The 23,609-nt window shown below is 39.6% G+C and overlaps 2 protein-coding genes across 4 annotated transcripts in view; one reads left to right on the plus strand and one right to left on the minus strand.

Annotated features, from left to right (window-relative positions):
- The window catches only part of LOC117296461 (activating signal cointegrator 1 complex subunit 3-like), a 67,167-nt gene extending 50,590 nt beyond the window's left edge, over positions 1–16,577 (plus strand). The window contains exons 37-44 of the mRNA XM_033779403.1: positions 724–779; positions 2,293–2,461; positions 4,650–4,801; positions 10,840–10,969; positions 11,866–11,977; positions 13,327–13,421; positions 15,079–15,244; positions 16,018–16,577. Of these exons, the coding sequence (XP_033635294.1) occupies positions 724–779; positions 2,293–2,461; positions 4,650–4,801; positions 10,840–10,969; positions 11,866–11,977; positions 13,327–13,421; positions 15,079–15,244; positions 16,018–16,202 (1,065 nt within the window). The 3' untranslated portion in view covers positions 16,203–16,577. The remainder of the gene's footprint in view (positions 1–723; positions 780–2,292; positions 2,462–4,649; positions 4,802–10,839; positions 10,970–11,865; positions 11,978–13,326; positions 13,422–15,078; positions 15,245–16,017) is intronic.
- Positions 16,578–20,263: 3,686 nt separating this feature from the next.
- The window catches only part of LOC117296812 (cyclin-dependent kinase 8-like), a 31,558-nt gene continuing 28,212 nt past the window's right edge, over positions 20,264–23,609 (minus strand). For 2 of the 3 annotated variants that reach the window (XM_033779877.1, XM_033779875.1), the window contains 2 exons: positions 22,422–22,547; positions 20,264–21,430 (listed from right to left, as the gene is read on the minus strand). In XM_033779877.1, coding sequence (XP_033635768.1) covers positions 21,275–21,430; positions 22,422–22,547 — 282 coding nt within the window. In that variant the 3' untranslated portion in view covers positions 20,264–21,274. The remainder of the gene's footprint in view (positions 21,431–22,421; positions 22,548–23,609) is intronic. The other variant, XM_033779876.1, reaches the window with a different exon arrangement.

Here is a 23,609-nt window from a genome sequence, read left to right on the forward strand (position 1 = left end):
TAATCCTATAGATGCCAATCATTCTTGTAACATCATTACTTTAACGGAAGTTGTTCAGTAAAAAAAATCTGAAAAAGGGTGTCAATTCACTTTACTTGTATAACCTTAATTTTTGGCTGAGTAAAAGTGGGTTGGATGTTGAGGCTTTTTGTTGCTGCTCGTGGCATTTTGGTACCAGGATTTGTTTTGTGCAAGTTTTTTGTGGAGTGACAAACAAAATTACAAAATATTTAATCTCATAGTAAAACTGCACCTTATATTTATTTTACAAACGGAGGTTAATACAGACGAACACATCTTGCGACAATAAAACAAAACCCAATTAACTTGATACTCATACAAGTTGCTGTCTTAAAGTGAAACTGTGTGTGTAAAATTTCTGCAAGTATCCTGCTGAATAACTAAAACATTGTGGCAAATTTTAGAAAGTTTCCCTCTGTGTCGTTATTCACCTGGTGAAGACCCATTGGGTTTGAATCCTGATCATTACACTTTTATCCAAAGACACTGAACTATAACTGCTTCTTTCACCAGGGGTAACATGGGTACCTGTGAGGGCATAGATGCTTCTTAGCGATTGATTTGGCTTAGTGCGCTACATTCTTGGCAGCACTGGCTGTAAACTCCTCAGGCCTAGTGGTAACAGTGTTTGAGCCACATGTGAGCGCCACTGAGAGACGTTCTTGAGTGCTATATTTATTTATTATGTGTTTAAATATACAGGACGCTCACGAGTATGAGATGCTGCCAGTCAGACACAATGAAGACGGCATCAACGGGTGAGTAGCAACATACAGGATTTCTTGGTCAAATGAACAGCCAATTTCATTTCCTTGCGTTCTAATTAAAGCTGTTTTGCCTCTCCAGTTGTTACTGCGTTTCAAATTCAGAATTCGGCCATTCAATTTCGTTTTGAGTCGAGTCAATTCCTTTAGCACTCTGTTCAATTTAACGTATTGTTTTTCATCCCACCTGATACCAGCAATATAACCAAATCTCAGAAAAGTAGGATTTGAAACTTTTATTTTATTTTATGCAAGTCGCCTGACACACAAGGCCTGAAGTCCACTTCAAGGTGTGGGCTACAATTATTTTTTTCCAGAGGCCATTGCCACCTTCTCCAAGGGCTGAAACAGGGTAACCCCTTTCACAGTCCATACGAATGTAGGCTTGGATATCTTCAATTCGAAGCCTAGCCGGTAGAGCAGAAAGCACTACCTCCCCAATTTTATGTAGCAAGTGTCACGACCGGGATCCGAACCCACACCCTGCTGATCAAACACCAGTGCTTGAATCCGGTGCTCTTAACCGCTCGGCCATGAAACTGCCGAATGGTGGAAGTATATTATAAGTAAAGGTTTGCGGTATAAAACACCATGAAATGATAATCTCTAAATGAGTTTGGGAAGTTGAGTCTAGAGAATCTGAGGTCGACCACACTCTGTGTCCTGGCTGTGTGTCAATAGATAGTTCCCACTTGGAATCCAAGAGCGTAAAGTCAGCTCATCTTGCTCTTTGCTGCTCCTTAAAGACCCTGGACACTATTGGTAATTGTCAAAGACCAGTCTTCTCACTCGGGTGTATCTCAACATATGCATAAAATAACAAACCTGTGAAACTTTTAACTCAACTGGTTGTCGAAGTTGCGAGATAAGTATCAAGAAAAAAAACTACCTTGTCACACACAGTTGTGTGCTTTCAGATGCTTGATTTCGAAACCTCAAATTCTAAATCTGAGGTCTTGAAATCAAATTCGTGGAAAATTACTTCTTTCTCGAAAACTACTTCACTTCAGAGGGAGCCATTTCTCACAAAGTTTTATACTATCAACCTCTCCCCATTACTCGTTACCAAGTAAGGTTTTATGCTAATAATCATTTTGAGTAATTACCAAAAGTGTCCACTGCCTTTAATCTTATTTTTGCTTTACTCCATAGTTTCATGTACTTGTTTTTATTTTTCATAAGAATATGGAATATCTGAACGGAATAAGCCTTTTTGAGACATTGCGGACATGATAGGAGTCAACTGTTTGGTTTGGGTGTAACAGTTTTACCCAAACCTATAGTGTTGTAGCATTGTGTCCGCCATATCTCAAAAAGGCTTATTGAATTAAATCTGTGCAGAAAAGTAATGTTTGAACTCTGCTGTTGACAACACAAGAGCTTGGCCCTGACAGTTAGGATGATCAGTCACTTGAATCATAATTTTTATTAAGAGTATCTGGTATCATGATTTCTCTGAACCTAACAATTTTTCTCATTACCATTAATTTCGTTTTCCCTCATGTAGTGAATTGGCCAAGAAACTTCCCTTGGAGGTGAACCCCCATTCCTTTGACAGCCCCCACACCAAGACGCACCTGTTACTCCAAGCACATTATGAAAGGCAACCTTTACCATGTAGCGACTACTCCACGGACCTTAAATCCGTTCTGGATCAATCCATTCGAATCATGCAGGTACGTCTCAAAGAGTCGAGGGCTGCAGAAACTTAAAGGCAGTGGACACTATTGATAATAACTCAAAATAACTGTTAGCATACTGTACAAACTTACCTGGTTCCCAGCAATGGAGAGCTGGGACCAATTTCATTGAGCTGTTTAAGCACAAAGTTTTGCTTAAGCAAAAAAATCATTGCCTAGTAAAATCAGATTATAGGCCAAGACTCCACTCAATTGTATGCTAAGTAAACAACAGCTAAATACCCTGTCACAAGCAATTTATATGGCATGAAATTTTGGCCAGTAACATGTGTAAAATAAGCGAGCTATTTTTGTGCTTAAAGGGTCTATGTAACTTTTGTAGGACAAAAAACACAATGTCCACAGATTTACACTAAACTTACACAGTTTGAAGATAATGATAGTAGAAAGCTCCCCTGAAAATATTACGTGCTGAGGTGCGGTAGTTTTTGGGAAATGAGTAAAACAATGTCATGGGGTGTCGTGGCCGAGTGGATAAGAGCACCGAACTCCTGCTCTGATGCTTCTGTTCAGCAGAGTGTGGGTTCGAATCCCGGTCGTGACACTTGTGTCCCTGAGCAAGACACTTAACTATAATTGCTTCTCTCCACCCAGGGGTAAATGGGTACCTGTGAGGGCAGAGATGGGTGTTGTGATTGGTTTAGTCGAGTAGCGCATATACATGTATTGCGCACAGGCTGTATACTCCCCAGGGAGCTGAGATTGTTTAAGGAATGATTTAAGGCCCAGTGACCAGGGGTAATAATGTCGGAAGCGCTTTGAGACACCCCTCGGGCGTGAAAAGCGTTATATAAAAACGGTCTATTATTATTATTATTATTATGAAAATAATTTTCGTCTCATGAGACGAAAATTATTTTAATCATTTACAAACGTATTTTTATTACATTGTTTTACTCATTTCTCAAAAACTGCAGCACCTCAGTAAGTAATATTTGAAGGGAAGCTTTCCACTATCATTATCTTTAAACCCTGTAAGTTTAATGTAAATCTGTGGACATTTTGAAAAAGTACCCAAATCCTTTAAAGCCATTGGACCCTTTCGGTTCAGAAAAAAACAAAAAGTTCACAGATTTACAAATAACTTACAGGGTTTACAGAAGGTAGTAGTGAAAGACTTCTCTTGAAATATTATTCCATGAAATGCTTTACTTTTTGAGAAAACAGCGAAACGATATCAATTCTCGTTAACGAGAATTACGGATTTACTTTAAACACATGTCATGACACGGCGAAACGCGCGGAAACAATGGTGGGTTTTCCCGTTATTTTCTCCCGACTCCGATGACCGATTGAGCCTAAATTTCCACAGGTTTGTTATTTTATATAGAAGTTGTGGTACACGAAGTGTGGGCCTTGGACAATACTGTTTACCGAAAGGGTACAATGGCTTTAAGCGAACTTTTTGCTTAAGCAGCTCTATGAAATTGTTGACAGTATAAAACAAGGTGAGAAACGGCTCCCTCTTTTAAGTAACATAGTTTTCCAGAAAGAGGTGATTTCTTCCTCAAGTAGTAAAAGACTTCAGGCCTTAAGTCTTTAAAAAAAATGTTAGGGCATCTGAAAGCACACAAATTTGTACAATCAGGGTGTTTTCTTTCTTTCAATAATCTCTTACAACTTCGATAACCAAGTAAAAATTTTCACAGATTTGTTGTTTTCTGCATGTTGGGATGCGCCAGAGTTGGCTAGCTTAACGTGCTCTATGTGTGATTTATAGGATTAAGGGCACCGGGACCATTGGTAACTGTCAAAGACCAGTCTTCTCACTTGGTGTATCCCAACATATGCATCAAATAACAAACCTGTGAACATTTGAACTCAATTGGTCATCGAAGTTGATAATGAAAGAAAAAACACCCTCGCCGCACGAACTTGTATGCTTTCAGATGCTTGATTCGAGACCTCAAATTCTAAATCTGAGGTCTCGAAATCAAATTCGTGGAAAATTACTTCTTTCTCGAAAACTACGTTACTTCAGTGGGAGCCGTTTCTCGCTATGGTTTATACTATCAACCTCTCCCCATTATTTGTTACAAAGTAAGGTTTTATGCTAATAATTATTTGGAGTAATTACCAGTAGTGTCCACTGCCTTTAAATGGATCAAACAGTTCCCAAATTCAAAGATATACTTTGCCCTTAACTCGTGTTTGTTTTGTTTAGGCGATGATTGATGTATCAGCGGACCAGGGTTGGCTGACTACAGCTCTACGTGTCATGAATCTAGTTCAGATGACGCTGCAGGGACGATGGCTTCATGATAATGCTCTACTTACACTACCTCACGTTGAGCACAGTATCCTCTACTGCTTCAAGTAAGTCCAAATAAATCAATCGTTGACAAATAAGTTACCCCGCATAGGCCAATGTTTTATTGTTGTGATATATTTCTGGTAATTAGAACATATTTCTGGTAATGCTCCCCTCTATATTTCTGAACTTCTTCAAGTTTACACTCCATCAAGAAATCTTCGATCAAGTTCCATGCTTCTCCTCATTGAACCCAAGTCTCGACACTCATGGGCTGACAGGTCTTTTACTTAAGCTGCGCCACGCATCTGGAACTCTCTACCACTTAAGCTTAGATCTTGTCTTTGTACCACAACATTCAAATCTCTCCTCAAAACTTATCTTATGTCACAGGTGTTCATGGACTAATTTTGTTTGTTTTGTTTGTTGTTGGTTTTTACTGCGCCTTGAACACCCAGCAGGGTGGATACGTGCGCATTACAAGTCTTATTATTATTTATTATTATTATTAATGATGTCTCATAATAAATAATAATTATACCAAAACTTATAAAGTGCCCTAATTATGTGGACATGCTCTAAGGCCCTGAACATGGCATTATGGACAGATTAAAAAATAAGAAACAGAATTATAACGTCGGGAGTAAAGAATTCTGGAAAACATTCAACCAGTTGGTAAACTAACTCAATAAATAGAATTCCTGAAGTATTAACAGTGCAACTTGATCTTAGCTCATATGTAAGTGAGCTTTATCAGAAAGAATTTCCTGTAACTCAATCAATCAATCAATAAAACATTTATTTCCACATTCACATCACATGGAGGCATCATCCTAAAAGTTGAGGCTTGTGGCGGATGTGCCCGTTACAAGATTACAGAACAAAACAGGAATACACGATCTAAGATTCGTCAGCAATGTTTCTAAAACTCACATTTTTTATGATAAAACCTGAAATCTTTAACCGCATTACTTCAAAGTGGAATGATTCTCAAACTGCTTTATACTATCAAAAGCTGGTGTAGTTTCTAAAGCTGCTAACCCATTAATTTTAGGAGTCATTACCAACTGTTTACTTTCACTGGAAGGTATACCCTTTGGTTCTTAGTTAGTTCTTAGTTAAAGACACTGGACACTATTGGTAATTGTCAAAGACCAGTCTTCTCACTTGGTGTATCTCAACATATGCTTAAAATAACAAACCTGTAAAAATTTGAGCTCAATTGGCCTTCGAAGTTGCGAGAGAATAATGGAAGAAAAAACGCCCTTGTTGCACAAGTTGTGTGCTTTCAGATGCTTGATTTCGAGACCTCAAAATTAAATTCTGAGGTCTCAAAATCAAATTTAAATATAGTGAGAAATTACTTCTTTCTCGAAAACTACGTTACTGTTTCTCACAATATTTTATACCATCAACAGCTCTCCATTACTCGTTACTATGGGGTCTCGTGGCTGAGCGGATAAGATTACCGAATTCAAGCTTTGGTGATTCTGTTTAGCGGAGTGTGGGTTCGAATCCCGGTCAGGACACTTGTGTCCCTGAGCAAGATGTTTCACTATAATTGCTTCTCTCCACCCAGGGGTAAATGGGTACCTGTGAGGGCAGAGTTAGTTCTTGTAATTGATTAGCCTTGATTGCGCCACATATTTGGCGGCAGAGGCTGTATACTCCACAAGGAGCTGAGATGGTTTAAGGAATGATTTAAGGCCCAGTGACCAGGGGTAATAATGTTGAAGCGGCATGAGCGTCACTGCGTGACGGACCTGAGCGCTATATAAGAAGCCAATATTACTAAGTAAGGTTTTATGCTAATAATTATTTTGAGTAATTACCAATAGTGTCCAGTGCCTTTAATGGCAGAAACAAACCTTTGGTCAGAAGCCTACAGCAGTTTTTGAGAGTAACTAGAGTTTTTAGAATCCTTTCACTTTGAAGTAATGTGGTTATGAAAAAATATCTCAATTTTTATGCCCAAATTTTTTAATTTGACAAACGTCAATGTCAGTAACGCTTCTCAGATTGTATACTCCTACATGTATAAGGATTATTCGTCCTGCATCCACATATTTGCTCAGGATTTTCAGCGATATCTCAAAAACGCGACCACCTTTTTGAATGCAATGTTCACATTTATATAGGATTAAATCAATCAAACGGTTAAAGGGAAGGTACACGTTTGGTAGTTACTCCAAACAAATATTAGCTTAAAAACTGACTTGGTAACGAGCATTGGAGAGCTGTTGATAGCTGTTGAAATGACTCGAAGTAACTTAGTTTTTGAGAAAGAGGTAATTTCTCACTAAAATAATAAAAGACTTCTAGCCAGAAGTCTTTTATTCTTATCTGAAAGCACACAAATTCATCCAACAAGGGTGTTTTTTTCTTTCATCATTTGACAATTACCAAACGTGTACCTTCCCTTTAAACAAAGGAAAGGTGTTCAGTACATTACCTTTAAACGAGGTCATATCAAGGGTCCTATTTGGTTTAATGATGACCTCCATCCATAACATCTACACACCATAGCTTTAAATGCCTTCCGTAGCACACCATACTTGAATGCATAGAAGACTGGATTGATAGATGAATTCAATAACGACAACAGAGCGTGTGAATGCCAAATGTTTGTCTGCACATCTCCGGATAAGACGGGATAATACAGCGTCGAGACTAGAAACCAAATTGCTCCTGGGATCACGAAAATGAGGAAAGCGGTGATAAGGACAATTAAAATGCCGGTGACTTTCCTGCGAGCGTGGTGTAGTTCTCGAGCGGGGCCCTGAATTCCTTGCACTTCTAAGTTTCTAGCTCCTCGTTTCAAGGTGAGGATGATTCTGAAATACATCCAGATAATGGCGGCGGTAGGTAGAAGAAACAACATCAATGTCCCGATGGCGGAGTAGAGCGGTTCTAGCATTACGCACAGGCAGATGTCCTTGTGGCACAACTTGGTCATGAGAATTGTACGAGGGAGATATGCGATGAGTGGCGTGCTCCAAACGGTAATTAGCATCGCGGTGATCTTTCTTCTGGTGAAGTAAGTTGGATACTTCAGGGGTCTGCTGATCCCGATGAACTGTTCGAAACACACCAGGGTGAGGCAGAGTACAGAGTGGGATGTGGAGCTGTTCGCAAAGAATAAAAACACCCACGCAGTGCTGTATTGGAAAGTTATGTGTGCGCCACACTGTAGGTCGTTGGTTTCTACATCATTGGTCACTGTATACAACAGATTCAAAAGGAACTAGGGCAGAAACCAGTAAATCGGCGATAGCTAGGTTGAGTAATGTCAAGTTGGTCACATTATGTAGTGTCCTGTTACAGCAGATAGTCATGCATACGAGAACATTTCCAACGAACCCAACAACTCCAACCATCGTCATTGTGATGAGTAAACATTTTTGTAGATTTAGTTGATTATCTGCCATGGTTCTTTTTGTCAATGTAGGGCTGGTTCCCTGTATGCTCTTATGCAGTGTAAACACAAGCCTCAGGGTTACCAGTCAGAGATTTCTTTGGTCAAATGGTTTCCGTAATGTAACTGTGGATGCATGACAGTCTCCTGACGATGACTAGAGCAAGCTTGTCGAAACGTTGAAACCAATTTTAAATGACTCACTCCGCAGCAGTAAAGTTAAACTAAGCAGTAGTAGTCCAGGCCGATTTCCTACCTCCCAAGGTAATACTTTATAAGCAGGCAAGATCTTTTCAGAACTTGGTGGTCTCCCTAATTCCGAAATATATTATGTGGCAGAAGAATAAATAACAAGTTCTCATAATGAACAAATCTCCACACAGCTGATTAGACACACATGGCGCTATTGCAAACCGAGTTTACATTGATACCTCACTACTGTACATGCTATGCCTCCCAACCCATGAAGATGGAACATGTATGATGTACAAAATCTGTCGGTGGATAGTTGCTTCCATTGATACTGTGTGTACAAAGATTACAGCTTCACTTGATCTGAAGGAACAAATATCTACAAAACAGCAGAGAAGACATATACATGGTGTTACTGCAAATTGAATTTACATTGATACCTCACCGCGCATTCTACAACATGTCTCCAAACCCGTATACATGTAGATGCTACAATGTACATGTTAAATGTAAAAATCTGTTGGTGGATAGTTGCTTCCCTTGATACTGTGTACAAAGATTACAGCTTCACTCCATCCAATGGTAACGTCGATGGCCTGTCTGGCCTAATGGGTTCTTTCACTGGTAAACATCAGCAATTAGTGATGAATCTACATACTAGTGAGGACTGATACCCCATGAAGATGGAACATGTATGATGTACAAAATCTGTCGGTGGATAGTTGCTTCCATTGATACTGTGTGTACAAAGATTACAGCTTCACTTGGATCTGAAGGAACAAATATCTACAAAACAGCAGAGAAGACATATACATGTACATGGTGTTACTGCAAATTGAATTTACATTCATACCTCACTGCGCATTCTACATGTACATGTCTCAAAACCCGTATACGTGTAGATGCTACAATGTACATGTTAAATGTAAAAATCTGTTGGTGGATAGTTGCTTCCCTTGATACTGTGTACAAAGATTACAGCTTAACTCCATCCAATGGTAACGTCGAGTGGCCTGTCTGGCCTAATGGGCTCTTTCACTGGTAAACATCAGCAATTAGTGATGAATCTACATACTAGTGAGGACTGATACTCCCTAAACTGCCTGATATGATTACAGCTTTATTTATCAAGTCGGTTAGCTTTCCAATAACACTGTCAATCAATTTCACCTGTCAGGTAGGGTAAACGTTTACACAAGGAAGTTGGAGTAGTGAGTGCTTTCCACCGAATAGCCTGGCAGCATGACGCACAAAATATATTTGTTACTACTCGAAAATTGTCAGTTACTGAATATTAGCTTTTAGTGTGCAGTCTAAGATTGCGCTATGCAAACATGCGGGATGAAACAAGTCCATTAAAGGAACACGCTGCCTTGGATCGGACGAGTTGGTCTATAAAAAGCATTTGTAACCGTTTGTTATAAAATGCATATGGTTGGAAAGATGTTTTAAAAAGTAGAATACAATGATGCACACAAATTTGCCTCGAAATTGCGTGGTTTTCCTTTTACTTTGCGAACTAACACAGTCAGCCATTTAAAAAATTTGACTTCCATAAATGGCCGACAGTGTTTGTCAACGATGTAAAAGGACAACCGTGCATTTTTGAGGCATGTTTGTGTGGATCATTGTATTCTACATGTACTTTTACATCTTTCTACTCATATGCATTTTATAACAAACGGTTACAAACGCTTTTCAAAGACCAACTCGACCGATCCAAGGCAACGTGTTCCTTTAAGGATCACTGAGAAAAGAAAGATATTTATTATTCTAATTTTACAAATCACTAAGATTCATTTTAAGACATGTAAAATGAGTTGTCAGTATTGCAATAGTCATTTGCATTGTGACATCACACTTTGCTTAGCATTTAAGAGCGATTTGTAATTCTTAGATAGTTTGAGCTCTTTGTCAAATCGAACCCTGCTGTCATGCCGTCACAACATACATACATGTATAAGTCAGGTGACCTTAACCCCTTTGGGTTCAAACCTTGCTTGGGCTCCCAGAGGGCAAGCTTGCTGGCAGGAAAATCAGGGTGGCAAAGACAGTGCGAGAGATTTATGGCTTTGGGGTTTAAAGGCAGTGGACACTATTGGTAATTACTCAAAATAATTATTATCATAAAACCTTTCTTGATTGCGAGTAGTGGGGAGAGGTTGATGGTATAAAACATTGTGAGAATTGATTTTGAGACCTCAGATTTAGAATTTGAGGTCTAGAAATCGAGCATCTGAAAGCAAACAACTTCGTGTGACCATGGTGCGGCAAGGGTGTTTGTTTCTTTCATTAATATCTCGCAACTTCGACGACCGATTGAGCTCAAATTGTTACAGGTTTGTTATTTTATGCATTATATGTTGAGATACACCAACTGTGAAGGCTAGTCTTTGACAGTTACCACTAGTGTCCAGTGTCTAAAACAAACAAACAAACAAACAAACAAACAAACAAACAACTATTATTTAAAATCATATCTTTTTCTTCTTTCAGACTTCCCTCAAGAGGAAAGAAATCCAACCCTATACAGAGCCTGCCGGAGCTTATCGCAGCATGTAGAGGCAATAGGACTGTCTTGAACAAGATGATCATACCAGAGGTCACTGCTGATCAATGCGAGGAGGTAAGCTAGGTTTGAACTCACCTGGGCCCGAATTCATTGCTCTGGTTACCGCTGAATGCTGCGCTGATGATCACCATTCTCTGCTTACTGTCCAAGCAAGCTCCAAATTTCTGCACAAGCTGTGTAAGCGAAGAATGCCAGATCCACTCTTTAGGTTAAAAGCAGTGGACACTAATGGTAATTACTTAAAATAATTATCAACATAAAACCCCACTTGGTGACGAGTAATGGGGAGAGGTTGATGGTATAAAACATTGTGAGAAACGGCTCCCTCTGAAGTGACGTAGTTTTCGAGAAAGAAGTCATTTTCCATGAATTTGATTTCAAGACCTCAGATTTATAATTTAAAGGTCTTGAAATCAAGCATCTGTCTGAAAGCACACAACTTCACGTGACAAGGGTGTTTTTTCTTTCATAGTTATCTCGCAACTCCGACGACCAATCAAGCTCAAATTTTCACATGTTTGTTATTTTATGCATATGTTGAGATACACCAAGTGAGAAGACTGGTACCAATAGTGTCCAGTGTATTTAATACTCAACACCCAAATGATTTGACTCGGTATGATTGAAAACACATATTTGATATGCCTTGAACATTCGCTGAACATACATTGAATATTTCAAGAACATCCCTTGAACACACCTCAAACGCCACACCATGAAAGAGAAAGGGCGGCAGGTTTGGGGAGCCCGTGGTTGGACAGGCAGTTTTGAAGGAGAGGAGTGTGGGAGCTTGATCACTTAAACAGCATTTGTGGAATTTTGTGCAGTTAACCAAGCCACTCAGCTGTACCCCAAAAAAGTGCAACGATGCGTTAAGAAAGCCAAAGGTACCCAAACTACCATCCTCCAACTTAAACCTCAGAAGTCCACTTTAATTTGTCCTCCTCTAGATCTGGAAAGTGATTCAACGGCTACCAGTTATCAAGACGAAACTTAGTGTGAGAGGCTGGTGGGCTGATGGAGGTGACAAAGAGGACAGGCTGCTACCAACAACTCATATCAGTAAGTATAATGAGTAGTGGAGGGGAGCGGGGTGTTGTGGGGTGTGAGTCACCCAGGTATGAGGTAGTGTGAGATGCTGGTGGGCTGATGGGGGAGACATAGAGGACAGGCTGCTACCATCAACTCATATCAGTAAGTTTAATGAGTAGTGGAGGGGAGTGGGGTGTTATGGGGTGTGAGTCACCCAGGTATGAGGTAGTGTGAGATGCTGGTGGGCTGATGGGGGAGACATAGAGGACAGGCTGCTACCAACAACTCATATCAGTAAGTTTAATGAGTAGTGGAGGGGAGCGGGGTGTTATTTATGGGGTGTGAGTCACCAATATGAGGTAGTGTGAGAGGCTGGTGGGCTGATGGAGGAGACAAAGAGGACAGGCTGCTACCAACATCCCATATCAGTAAGTATAATGAGTAGTGGAGGGGAGTGGGGTGTTATGGGGTGTGAGTCACCCAGGTATGAGGTAGTGTGAGATGCTTGTGGGCTGATGGGGGAGACATAGAGGACAGGCTGCTACCAACAACTCATATCAGTAAGTTTAATGAGTATTGGAGGGGAGTGGGGTGTTATGGGGTGTGAGTCACCCAGGTATGAGGTAGTTTGAGATGCTGGTGGGCTGATGGAGGAGACAAAGAGGACAGGCTGCTACCAACATCTCATATCAGTAAGTTTAATGAGTAGTGGAGGGAAGGGTGTTATGGGGTGTGAGTCACCAATATGAGGTAGTGTGAGAGGCTGGTGGGCTGATGGAGAAGACAAAGAGGACAGGCTGCTACCAACAACTCATATCAGTAAGTATAATGAGTAGTGGAGGGGAGCGGGGTGTTATGGGGTGTGAGTCACCCAGGGATGAGGTAGTGTGAGATGCTGGTGGGCTGATGGAGGAGACAAAGAGGACAGGCTGCTACCACCAACTCTCATCAGTAAGTATTTTATAAGCCCTTTCCACACTGCATCTCTCAACCCCATGGAATACAGCCTTGGGTGGCCCCAGGTTTTTCACCCCATGGTTACCTCTGCGCATTTTCCTCATTCCTCTGGACGAAATTCCAGTGAATATGTCCCCCCAGGAAAATAATCCCTAATACATGTACATGTAATGGGAATACAAAATCTGGGAAAGCTTACTGAAAGTAACGCTTCTCAGATTCATGTTTGGAGCCATAAAAACTAATATCTTTTGACATAACCACATTACTTTGCACTGAAATGTTTCTCAAAATGCTCTGCACTATCGAAAGCTGCTATAGGCTTCGCAACATAAAGTTTTTACTGCCATTAATTTTTAAGAGTGATTACCAAACGTATACCTTCCCTTTTTAAAAGCTGCTGATTTTAATTTATTTCCTAGCTGGCCTTCCAAAAGACAAGGACTATCTGGCAGTGCATGCGGATCAAGAATACGTCCTGCAAATTGATCTCCAAAGACTCAATAGACAAAAGCAGGTTGGTCAGGTTTTTTATAGTTTTATTTTTATTTTTTTATGAGGTACTTCCATAGAGGGCGCTAGAACTAGAGGGCGCACTGGTGATGCTTCTTGCACAAACGCGACAGGACTACAAGGAAACACAAGGAGACACGCGCGCACCATTCTGTACGCGCATTGAATATGAAGCACACATTGGAGTTTGTGTTTATTGAACGCTACGCGATGCTGTTTTGTTCAACTAACAAAATGGCCGCACAAACACATGCTGTGGGATGCCTGTTTTGTAAACTTAGAAAATGGCAGCCTGCACGCATGCCGGGTTGCGTATATAGGCCCCCCCCCTCTAGTTCTTATATATAACTCTATTGATACTTACAAACTCACCAGGCCCAACTCACAAGGTCAGATGGCCGCTTCAAGGTGAGGGCTACATTTAGCTGCATTAGACCGCTCGGCCAAGACACGGCAGTTATCCAGTGATGAGAAAGTTCAGACTCTTATCTGAATTTAGACATCTTAAAAGTCTGCCTGCTTACTCGTCAAAACATGTTGTGTTTTTCTCTACAATGGGGAGGTTTCGCATGCGAACGGATACGCATACGCAAATGTTTAGATATTCGTAACCTACTTACGTGTAGCAAGCAGGATATCAGTGTCGTCTGCACGTATAGAGGATAGCGAGTAGCGTATGACGTCATAATGATGACGTATCCGTCGCACTAACCGTATCTGTTCGCATGCGAAACCTCCCTATTAAATAAGTCATGCTCTTTGAGCTTCTTCTCTAGCGCTGAGGATGCCGTTCCCAGAAGCTCCTTGAAATCTGTAACCCCAGGGGTTATCAAAAGATGGAAATGCCATCATTTTAATGATCCAAAGATCATGGTCTAAAGCCCCCTTCACATGAGAGCAATTTAGCAAGTTTACCTACTTTAATTTTAGTATGGTTATAAAATGTAGCAATTTAGACAGTAGAAAAAATTGTACATTTTGTAACATTTTACAAACATGCTTAAAATTAGCAAGGGACCCTTGCTAAATGGCCCTCGTGTAAAAAAGGGGCATAAGTTTCAGTCTTGTTTGTCAATCGGCTGCAATCCATTGGTCTGCCAGTACATTCTGCTGGACTACGGATATGGAGAATAAAACGCCAATTGACATTGTAAATCCAATGAAACGGTCAGGCCGTCTCAAATACTATCATGACTATTGCATTATACACCATATTTAACGAGAGGTTGGAGCCTTGGGATGTTTTGGAAAGTGAGTGGATCACAAATCTGAATTTGAACTTGAAGTTCCTCTTTAAAGACACTGGACACTATGGTAATTGTCAAAGACCAGTCTTCTCACTTGGTGTTTCTCAACACATGCACAAACTAACTAACTTGTGAAAATTGGAGCTCAATCGGTCGAAGTTTCGAGATAATAATGAAAGAAAAAAGCCACAATGTCTTACACTATTAACAGCTTCCCATTACATTGTACTTGTTACCAAGTAAGGTTTTATGCTAATAATTATTTTGAGTAATTACCAATAGTGTCCACTGCCTTTAATGTAAAAGCTACCAAATAATAATTATTTTGTCAATGCTAGGGTACTCTGTTTGCTTTTTGCAACACATTTTATTTAGGATTCCTTCTCATTAGAACTTCTTTGTCATTTTTTACAGGGCGACACAAAGTGCCACGCACCGCGCTTCCCCAAGTCCAAACATGAAGGGTGGTTCATCGTTCTTGGTGACATAGAAAACAAGGAGCTTCTTGCGATGAAAAGGATCGGGTACGTGAGTCGACGGAGCGTGGTCCAGCTAGCGTTCTATACACCAGAAACTACAGGTACTATTGGTCTATATCAACATATTACTTTCCCATCATGCCCTGTCGAAGTTTGTATTAAATTATATCAACATATTACTTTCCCATCATGCCCTGTCGAAGTTTGTATTAAATTAAAGGAACATTACAGAATTGATTTTTAGTTGCTGGAAGTGTAAGCACTTCATGTAATCAACCATAAACTGACAAACCTGTAGTAGTTTTAGATCGATCGGCCTTTTGGGTCACGAGAAAATAGAGAAAAACCGATACAAATTTAGCATGACATCAATTAAAAAAACACAAAGAAAAAACACTGATTGATACACTACAAACAGGAAATTGGTTTTATTTATTTCCTATCAAATGTGACATTTCATATTGAGGGCAGAGATGGTTCTTGTGATTGATTTAGCCGAGTAGCGCATATTAATGTTGCACAGGCTGTTTACTCCCCAGGGAGCTGAGATGGTTTATGGAATAAATTAAATGGCATAGTGACCAGAGATAATGATAACCATTCTGTGGAATTGGGCTATTGACCCAATTCACCTGACGTCATCATAAGATTAAGAATAATCTTGGATGTGCCATTTTGGTGGTTAATGTCAACGCGTGTTATTCAGAGAGTGCGCATTTTAGGCGATGCGGTGTTTACACGTAAACTTATTGACCACCAACATGGTGAGCGTGGCATCAGTCGCCATGTGTGACGCGCGTGCAAGGGGTCAATGGAAGAGTTGGTTTTATAAATTTGAAATAATCATTATTCCTTTTTCCTTGTGACTGCACAGGTCGTGTCATTTACGCCTTGTACATCATGAGTGACTGCTACCTTGGTATGGACCAGCAATACAGCGTGTGTCTTGACGTACAGGAGGCAGACATCAGTGCCCAGTTCAACACAGAAGTCGTCTTTGAAGACGGGGAACTAGACGGGTATCTTGATGAAGAACTCAACGGACTGGATGCTAGTTGAGCAAGTCGAATCCCCCCCCGACTCTGACTCGTAGGCCAGTGTGTATGAATGATCATGGGAACTGACTGAATTCTTAATCCTAAGTGTCATGTCATGTTAGGCAGTCTCAAAGAAGATATATTTTAAAGCAAAATTTGCTAAATACACAAGGCTATACATGTACAGTATATAGGCTTGTACTCAATTGCAAGCAACATTTGTGAGTACACATTTTCAAGCAAAATTTGCAAGGCTATATTTCAAATTTTCAAGCAAAATTTGCAAGGCTATATAATAGCCTTGAAAAAATTTTCACTCAAAATTTTCGAAATTCACAAGGCTATATATAAGCCTTGTAAACATTTTCAAGCAAAATTTTCGAAATTCACAAGGCTATAGCCTTGTAAACATTTTCAAGCAAAATTTGCAAGGCTATATATAGCCTTGTAAACATTTTCAAGCAAAAGTTGCGAAATTCACAAGGCTTTATATAGCCTTGTAAACATTTTCAAGCAAAATTGGCGAATTCACACTGCTATGAGCCATGTAAACATTTTCAAGCAAAATTTACAAGGCTTATATTATAGCCTTGTAAACATTTTCAAGCAAAATTTGCGAAATTCACAAGGCCTTGTAAACATTTTCAAGCAAAATTTGAAAGGCCTTGTAAACATTTTCAAGCAAAATTTGCGAAGTTCACAAGGCTATAGCCTTGTAAATATTTTCAAGCAAAATTTGCGAAATTCACAAGGCTTGTAAACATTTTCAAGCAAAATTTGAAAGGCCTTGTAAACATTTTCAAGCAAAATTTGCGAAGTTCACAAGGCTATAGCCTTGTAAACATTTTCAAGCAAAATTTGCAAGGTTATAGCCTTGTAAACATTTTCAAGCAAAATTTGCAAGGTTATAGCCTTGTAAACATTTTCAATCAAAATTTGCAAGGCTACAGCCTTGTAAACATTTTCAAGCAAAATTTGCGAAGTTCACAAGGCTATAGCCTTGTAAATATTTTCAAGCAAAATTTGCGAAATTCACAAGGCTATAGCCTTGTAAAAATTTTCAAGCAAAATTTGCAAGGTTATAGCCTTGTAAACATATTCAAGCAAAATTTGCGAAATTCACAAGGCCTTGTAAACATTTTCAAGCAAAATTTGAAAGGCCTTGTAAACATTTTCAAGCGAAATTTACGAAGTTCACAAGGCTATAGCCTTGTTAATATTTTCAAGCAAAATTTGCGAAATTCACAAGGCTATAGCCTTGTAAACATTTTCAAGCAAAATTTGAAAGGCCTTTTAAACATTTTCAAGCAAAATTTGCAAGGCTACAGCCTTGTTAACATTTTCATGCAAAATTTGCAAGGCTACAGCCTTGTAAACATTTTCAAGCAAAATATGCGAAGTTCACAAGGCTACAGCCTTGTAAACATTTTTAAGCAAAATTTGCGAAGTTCACAAGGCTATATAGCCTTGTAAATATTTTCAAGCAAAATTTGCGAAATTCACAAGGCTATAGCCTTGTAAACATTTTCAAGCAAAATTTGCAAGGTTATAGCCTTGTAAACATTTTCAATCAAAATTTGCAAGGCTACAGCCTTGTAAACATTTTCAAGCAAAATTTGCGAAGTTCACAAGGCTATAGCCTTGTAAATATTTTCAAGCAAAATTTGCGAAATTCACAAGGCTATAGCCTTGTAAAAATTGTCAAGCAAAATTTGCAAGGTTATAGCCTTGTAAACATTTTCAAGCAAAATTTGCGAAATTCACAAGGCCTTGTAAACATTTTCAAGCAAAATTTGAAAGGCCTTGTAAACATTTTCAAGCAAAATTTACGAAGTTCACAAGGCTATAGCCTTGTTAATATTTTCAAGCAAAATTTGCGAAATTCACAAGGCTATAGCCTTGTAAACATTTTCAAGCAAAATTTGAAAGGCCTTTTAAACATTTTCAAGCAAAATTTGCAAGGCTACAGCCTTGTTAACATTTTCATGCAAAATTTGCAAGGCTACAGCCTTGTAAACATTTTCAAGCAAAATTTGCGAAGTTCACAAGGCTACAGCCTTGTAAACATTTTTAAGCAAAATTTGCGAAGTTCACAAGGCTATAGCCTTGTAAACATTTTCAAGCAAAATTTGCAAGGTTATAGCCTTGTAAACATTTTCAAGCAAAATTTGCGAAATTCACAAGGCCTTGTAAACATTTTCAAGCAAAGTTTGAAAGGCCTTTTAAACATTTTCAAGCAAAATTTGCAAGGCTACAGCCTTGTTAACATTTTCAAGCAAAATTTGCAAGGCTACAGCCTTGTAAACATTTTCAAGCAAAATTTGCGAAATTCACAAGGCTATAGCCTTGTAAATATTTTCAAGCAAAAATTGCGAAATTCACAAGGCTATATAAGCCTTGTAAACATTTTCAAGCAAAATTTGCAAGGCTTTAGCCTTGTAAACTTTTTCAAGCAAAATTTGCAAGGCTTATAGCCTTGTTAACATTTTCAAGCAAAATTTGAAAGGCTATAGCCTTGTAAACATTTTCAAGCAAAATTTGCGAAGTTCACAAGGCTAGCCTTGTAAACATTTTCAAGCAAAATTAGCGAAATTCACAAGGCCTTGTAAACATTTTCAAGCAAAATTTGCCTTGTAAACATTTTCAAGCAAAATTTGCCTTGTAAACATTTTCAAGCAAAATTTGCCTTGTAAACATTTTCAAGCAAAATTTGCCTTGTAAACTTTTTCAAGCAAAATTTGCGAAGTTCACAAGCCTATTCAACATTTTCAAGCCACATTTGCGAAGTACATATATAGCCTTGTAAACATTTTCAAGCAAAATTTGCGAAGTTCACAAGCCTTGTAAACAGGTTCTGCTGGACTGCCGGACTTTTATTGTGTTTTTTTTTTTAAGATGACTATAATTTGATCAAACAGCTGGAGTGATTGGTTTCTAATAATTGCCACAAGTTTGATTAAGCTTAGCACTGGACTTAAATAAAACCCTTATTTATTAGAGTTTGAGGCAATGAACAAAAGTAAGACGAGTTCTTAACAGAGCTAATGTGCACATGGGGTTACAGACATGGTTATTATTAGCAAGGCAGTAAATAAGAAATGTTGTTTTTCTATTGGAGCAATAAGATCTTGTGACTACAAAAAAGTTGGTGTCTCAATAGACATTAGTATGGTGTAACATTAATCTAGAATAAATTATGATATAAATATCATTGCAATTTATAGTCAACTGTATGTGTGCATGATTTATTTCTTCATCTGACCTTGAGAAATTAGTTTAAATACTAAGAACAGTACTTATTAGTTTAAGACACTGAACACCGTTTGTAATTGTCGAAGACCAGTCTTCTCACTTGGTGTGTCTAAACATACGCATCAAATAACAAACATGTGAAATGTTGAACTCAATTGGTCTTTGAAGTTGCGAGAGAATGATGAATGAAAAAACACACTTGTTGCGCAAATTTGTGTGCTTTCAAATGCCTAATAAAAGGCTTCAGGCCTGAAGTCTTTTATTATTTAAGTGAGAAATTACTTCTTTCTCTAAAACTATTTTACTTCAGAGGGAGTCGTTTTTCACAATATGTTATACTCTCAATTGCTAATTGTTACCTAGTAAGTTTTTATCCTAACAATTATTTTGAGTACTTACCAAGAGTGTCTGGTGCCTTAAGAGTAGTCTAAGGTTCCAATCTAAGTAAGAGTCCAATGACCCAACTCGGTAATCTTGCTTTCACCATTTTGGGAGTCAATGTAATAATAATATCGAAGTCTTATATTAGCGCACGTATCTACCAAACAAGGTACTCAAGGCGCTAAGTATATACAAACTTTCAGAAAGATAGGTTATTGCAATGATGAATTCTGAGACCCAATTATTTAGCACCTTATAAGGGTTTACAAGGTGCTACGGCGCATTAAGCAGCCACAACCAGGAACACCGGGCGAACCCCTTCTCTTTTCGATAAGTGCACTGGGTTCTTTTACATGCATTACACAACACATGGGACCAACGGCTTTACGTCCCATCCGAAGGACGAAGCAATGGTTAAGTGTCTTGCTCAAGGACACAGTGTCACGGCTGGGGATTCGAAGCCACACTCTGCTGATCAGAAACACCAGAGTTTGAATTCGGTGCTCTTAACCGCTCGGCCACGACTTTTCCACAATGTGTTTACGTATATATAGAGTGTGGTGCCATGTGACATATAGCTACAAGTCAACTTTACTACTAAATAATACATACAATTTATATACAATATATTTAATAATTTTTGCTGAGAAATGCACTCACATACTACGACCAAAGACCGAACATTTCCAACATCACGTCACCACCACAGGAAAGAAATGGCTAACATTCACAGTCGTAACTTGAACACATTTATCCGGTTCACATTTGGCATTCCATTTTTCCCAGCAACTAAGTGTATGCACTTATTAGAGTGTCTCACTGGGCAATTGTTTGTCTCCTTTGTGGATATTTCTCAAAGATAAAAAGAGTACCTTCCATTGTAGGATGTGAAAGGATTGAGCTGTCCCAAAGTCGTTCCTTTGCAGCACATGGTGGTGCATCCAGGTCTTGCAATTTCCCTCTGGTAAGGGCCACTCCAATGAAGAAAATGTAATCTTGTAGCGGAGCTTTGCTAAGGGCACCACAGCAGAAGCACAGGGCACCACAGCAAAAGGACTGAGCAACACAGCAAAAGCACAGGGCACCACGGCACTCGCTGTGGGTGCCGTGGGCAGTGTTGTACATGTACATGTAGCTAGACCACTTGTAGTGGTGGGCTCTTAATCCAATTTAATCCACCAAGGGCGAGCAGTTCAGCAGAGGATTCATTGTTTTATCTGCTGAAGTGCAATCTGTGGAAAGTCTGTGCTGGCTAAGCACAGTGTAGTTTGCTCAGAGTGCTGGGAGAAGTGTGTTAGTTCTGGGCAGGCTGGCCAAGCACCGCCCACCAGGGCGTCGATACTGTCCGTGGGTTATTTCAAGGCCTATTGGGTATCGACATACTGTACATGGCATGAAGAGATCGTCTGGGAGTGGTAGTAACTGCTGTGGGTGCCGTGGGTCATTTCAAGGACTGCTGCATTAATAGCGGTGTTGCTGGTGTTGATGTTGCTGGTTGTAGGACCCGCCGTTGCTCTGGACTGTATTTGAGGTGTACATCATACCCTGTTGCTGTTTGGAGGTCGCCGGGTTGCTGGCTTGTGTTGTGTTCTGCTGGTATCCGGGCATCATGTGCTTCTGTGAGGTGGTGGAAAAAAGTGCAAAATTGATGTACTAGTTTCATGTCTGGTTTTTAAAGGCACTGAACACATTTGGTAAATATCGAAGACCAGTCTTCTCACTTGGTGTATCCCAACATACGCATAAAATAACAAGCCCATGAAAATTTGGGCTCATTTGGTAGTTGAAGTTGCAAGAAAATGATGAAAGAAAAAACAACCTTGTTGTACAAATTAGTGTGCTTTCAGATAGGAATAAAAGGCTTCTGGCCAGAAGTCTTTTATTATTTGCGTAAGAAGTTACCTCTTTCTCAAAAACTACGCTTCTTCACAGGGAGTCGTTTCTCACAATGTTTTATACTATCAACAGCTCTCCGTTGCTCAATACCAAGTAAGTTTTTATGGTAATATGTATTTTGAGTAAATTACCAAACGTGTACAGTGCCTTTAAGGGGGGGAAAACAGTGTCATGTCAGTGCAACAAAGTAGTAACTTGATTCTGCAAGAGAAGTTGGTCTGCCTTGGGCAAGTTTGAGCAGCGCCTATTTGTCAACAACTAGTCAATGTTCCATGGTAACCTATGCATTCAATACATCCTGGGCATCAGGCAAAATCACCCAATGGTCCACTATTGACCCCTTGCACGCGCGTCACACGCGGCGACTGATGCCACGCTCACCATGTTGGTGGTCGATAGGTTTACGTGTAAACGCTGCGTCACCTAAAAATGCGCACTTCACTGAATAACACACGTTGACATTGACCACCAAAATGGCGCATCCAAGATTATTCTGATGATGACGTCAGGTGAAATGGGTCAATATAGTGCCTCGCTCGAGCTTGTTTCTGGGTTCGGTTCGAAATAATCAACCTTTAGTTAACCATTGTGCACACTCGAACTTGTTTAGTTGACCATGGTGCACACTCGAACTAGCTAAATAACATGACTCTCACTCCTAATCTACATGTACATGTATAAATATATGTGTTTATGAGGTCCGACACTTCACCTTTACCTGCTGTGCCTGGTACTCGTTCTGCATCATCCCTCCTCCCGGTGCCCCGCCGTGGCTGGACGCCGAGGCTGCTACTCGCATTCTCTTAGCTCCTTGTGCATGGCTTGATGAGCCCCCAGTCTAAACGACAACGGAAAAACAAAAATAAAGACATGATACACATACTTTTGATTCCAGTTCTAATGACAATAGAACCTATTCACAATGCGCACACCTACACGCACATCTCCTGTTCGCCATTTTGTGTTTCAATTCGTGCCCAAAAGGATGGTACACGTGTTTGCGCACCTGCGAACAATGCAAATCTACCATTTTCTGCCTTATTGGGGAGTCCATTCCTTTTGTGCACGTTTTGACACACAAAATGGCGGACAGGAGATGCGCGTGTATGTGCGCTGCGCATTGTGAATAGGGTCTATACAAGAAACACAATAAAGGATGGCATTTTGCATCGTCATATGAGTAGTTACCTAACGAGCCCCTTTTCATGGCTCTGCTTACTGTCAACGTCTGCACTTATGATCACCATTCTCCGCCTACTGTGCAAATGTTTAACTTCTGCGCTATAGCTAGGTAAGAAGCATGCCTAGTAACATGGAGTACAAATGCGCACAAGTAAACATTCCCTGCTTACCGATGAAACATGCTTGACATAAGCGCACAATTACCTGCTTCCGTGAGCGCTGATTCTTTGCTAACAGTAAGCAGAACCATGAAATCGGGTCCCAAACTGTCCATATTTGGATTGAAATATCAAGGAAATCCAAATGATAAAATACTACATGTACAATATCAACATTAAATTATGTTCAGTATAAACCAGCCTGTCTATTCACATGTTGAAACAATTTTTGTAGTAAAGGTTGGTACTTTTTAGAAAATTTAAAATCATCTGAAATACCGCTTATAGATTGATGGTAAAGTTGAGGTAACTTTCTTGAGTTTCCTGTCGGCTGGAATATAACTGCTTTTTACCCCAAATAAATTGCCTCTACCAGCTACTCCTTGCATTTTGAAGCTGACTTGGTGGCATTGCAAAAGCAAACTCAAAGGAAGCCATGACAAAAGCTTGAGAAAGATTTTTATTTGAAGTTTGCTCAGCATGTACAGTTTCCAAGCATCCCAAAAAATGTTTCAACTTGAAAAGTTGAGCGGAAATTGTTTACTTGTTTTAATGTAGCC

Source organism: Asterias rubens, chromosome 11 (assembly GCF_902459465.1).
Source record: "Asterias rubens chromosome 11, eAstRub1.3, whole genome shotgun sequence".
NCBI lineage: Eukaryota > Metazoa > Echinodermata > Asteroidea > Forcipulatida > Asteriidae > Asterias > Asterias rubens.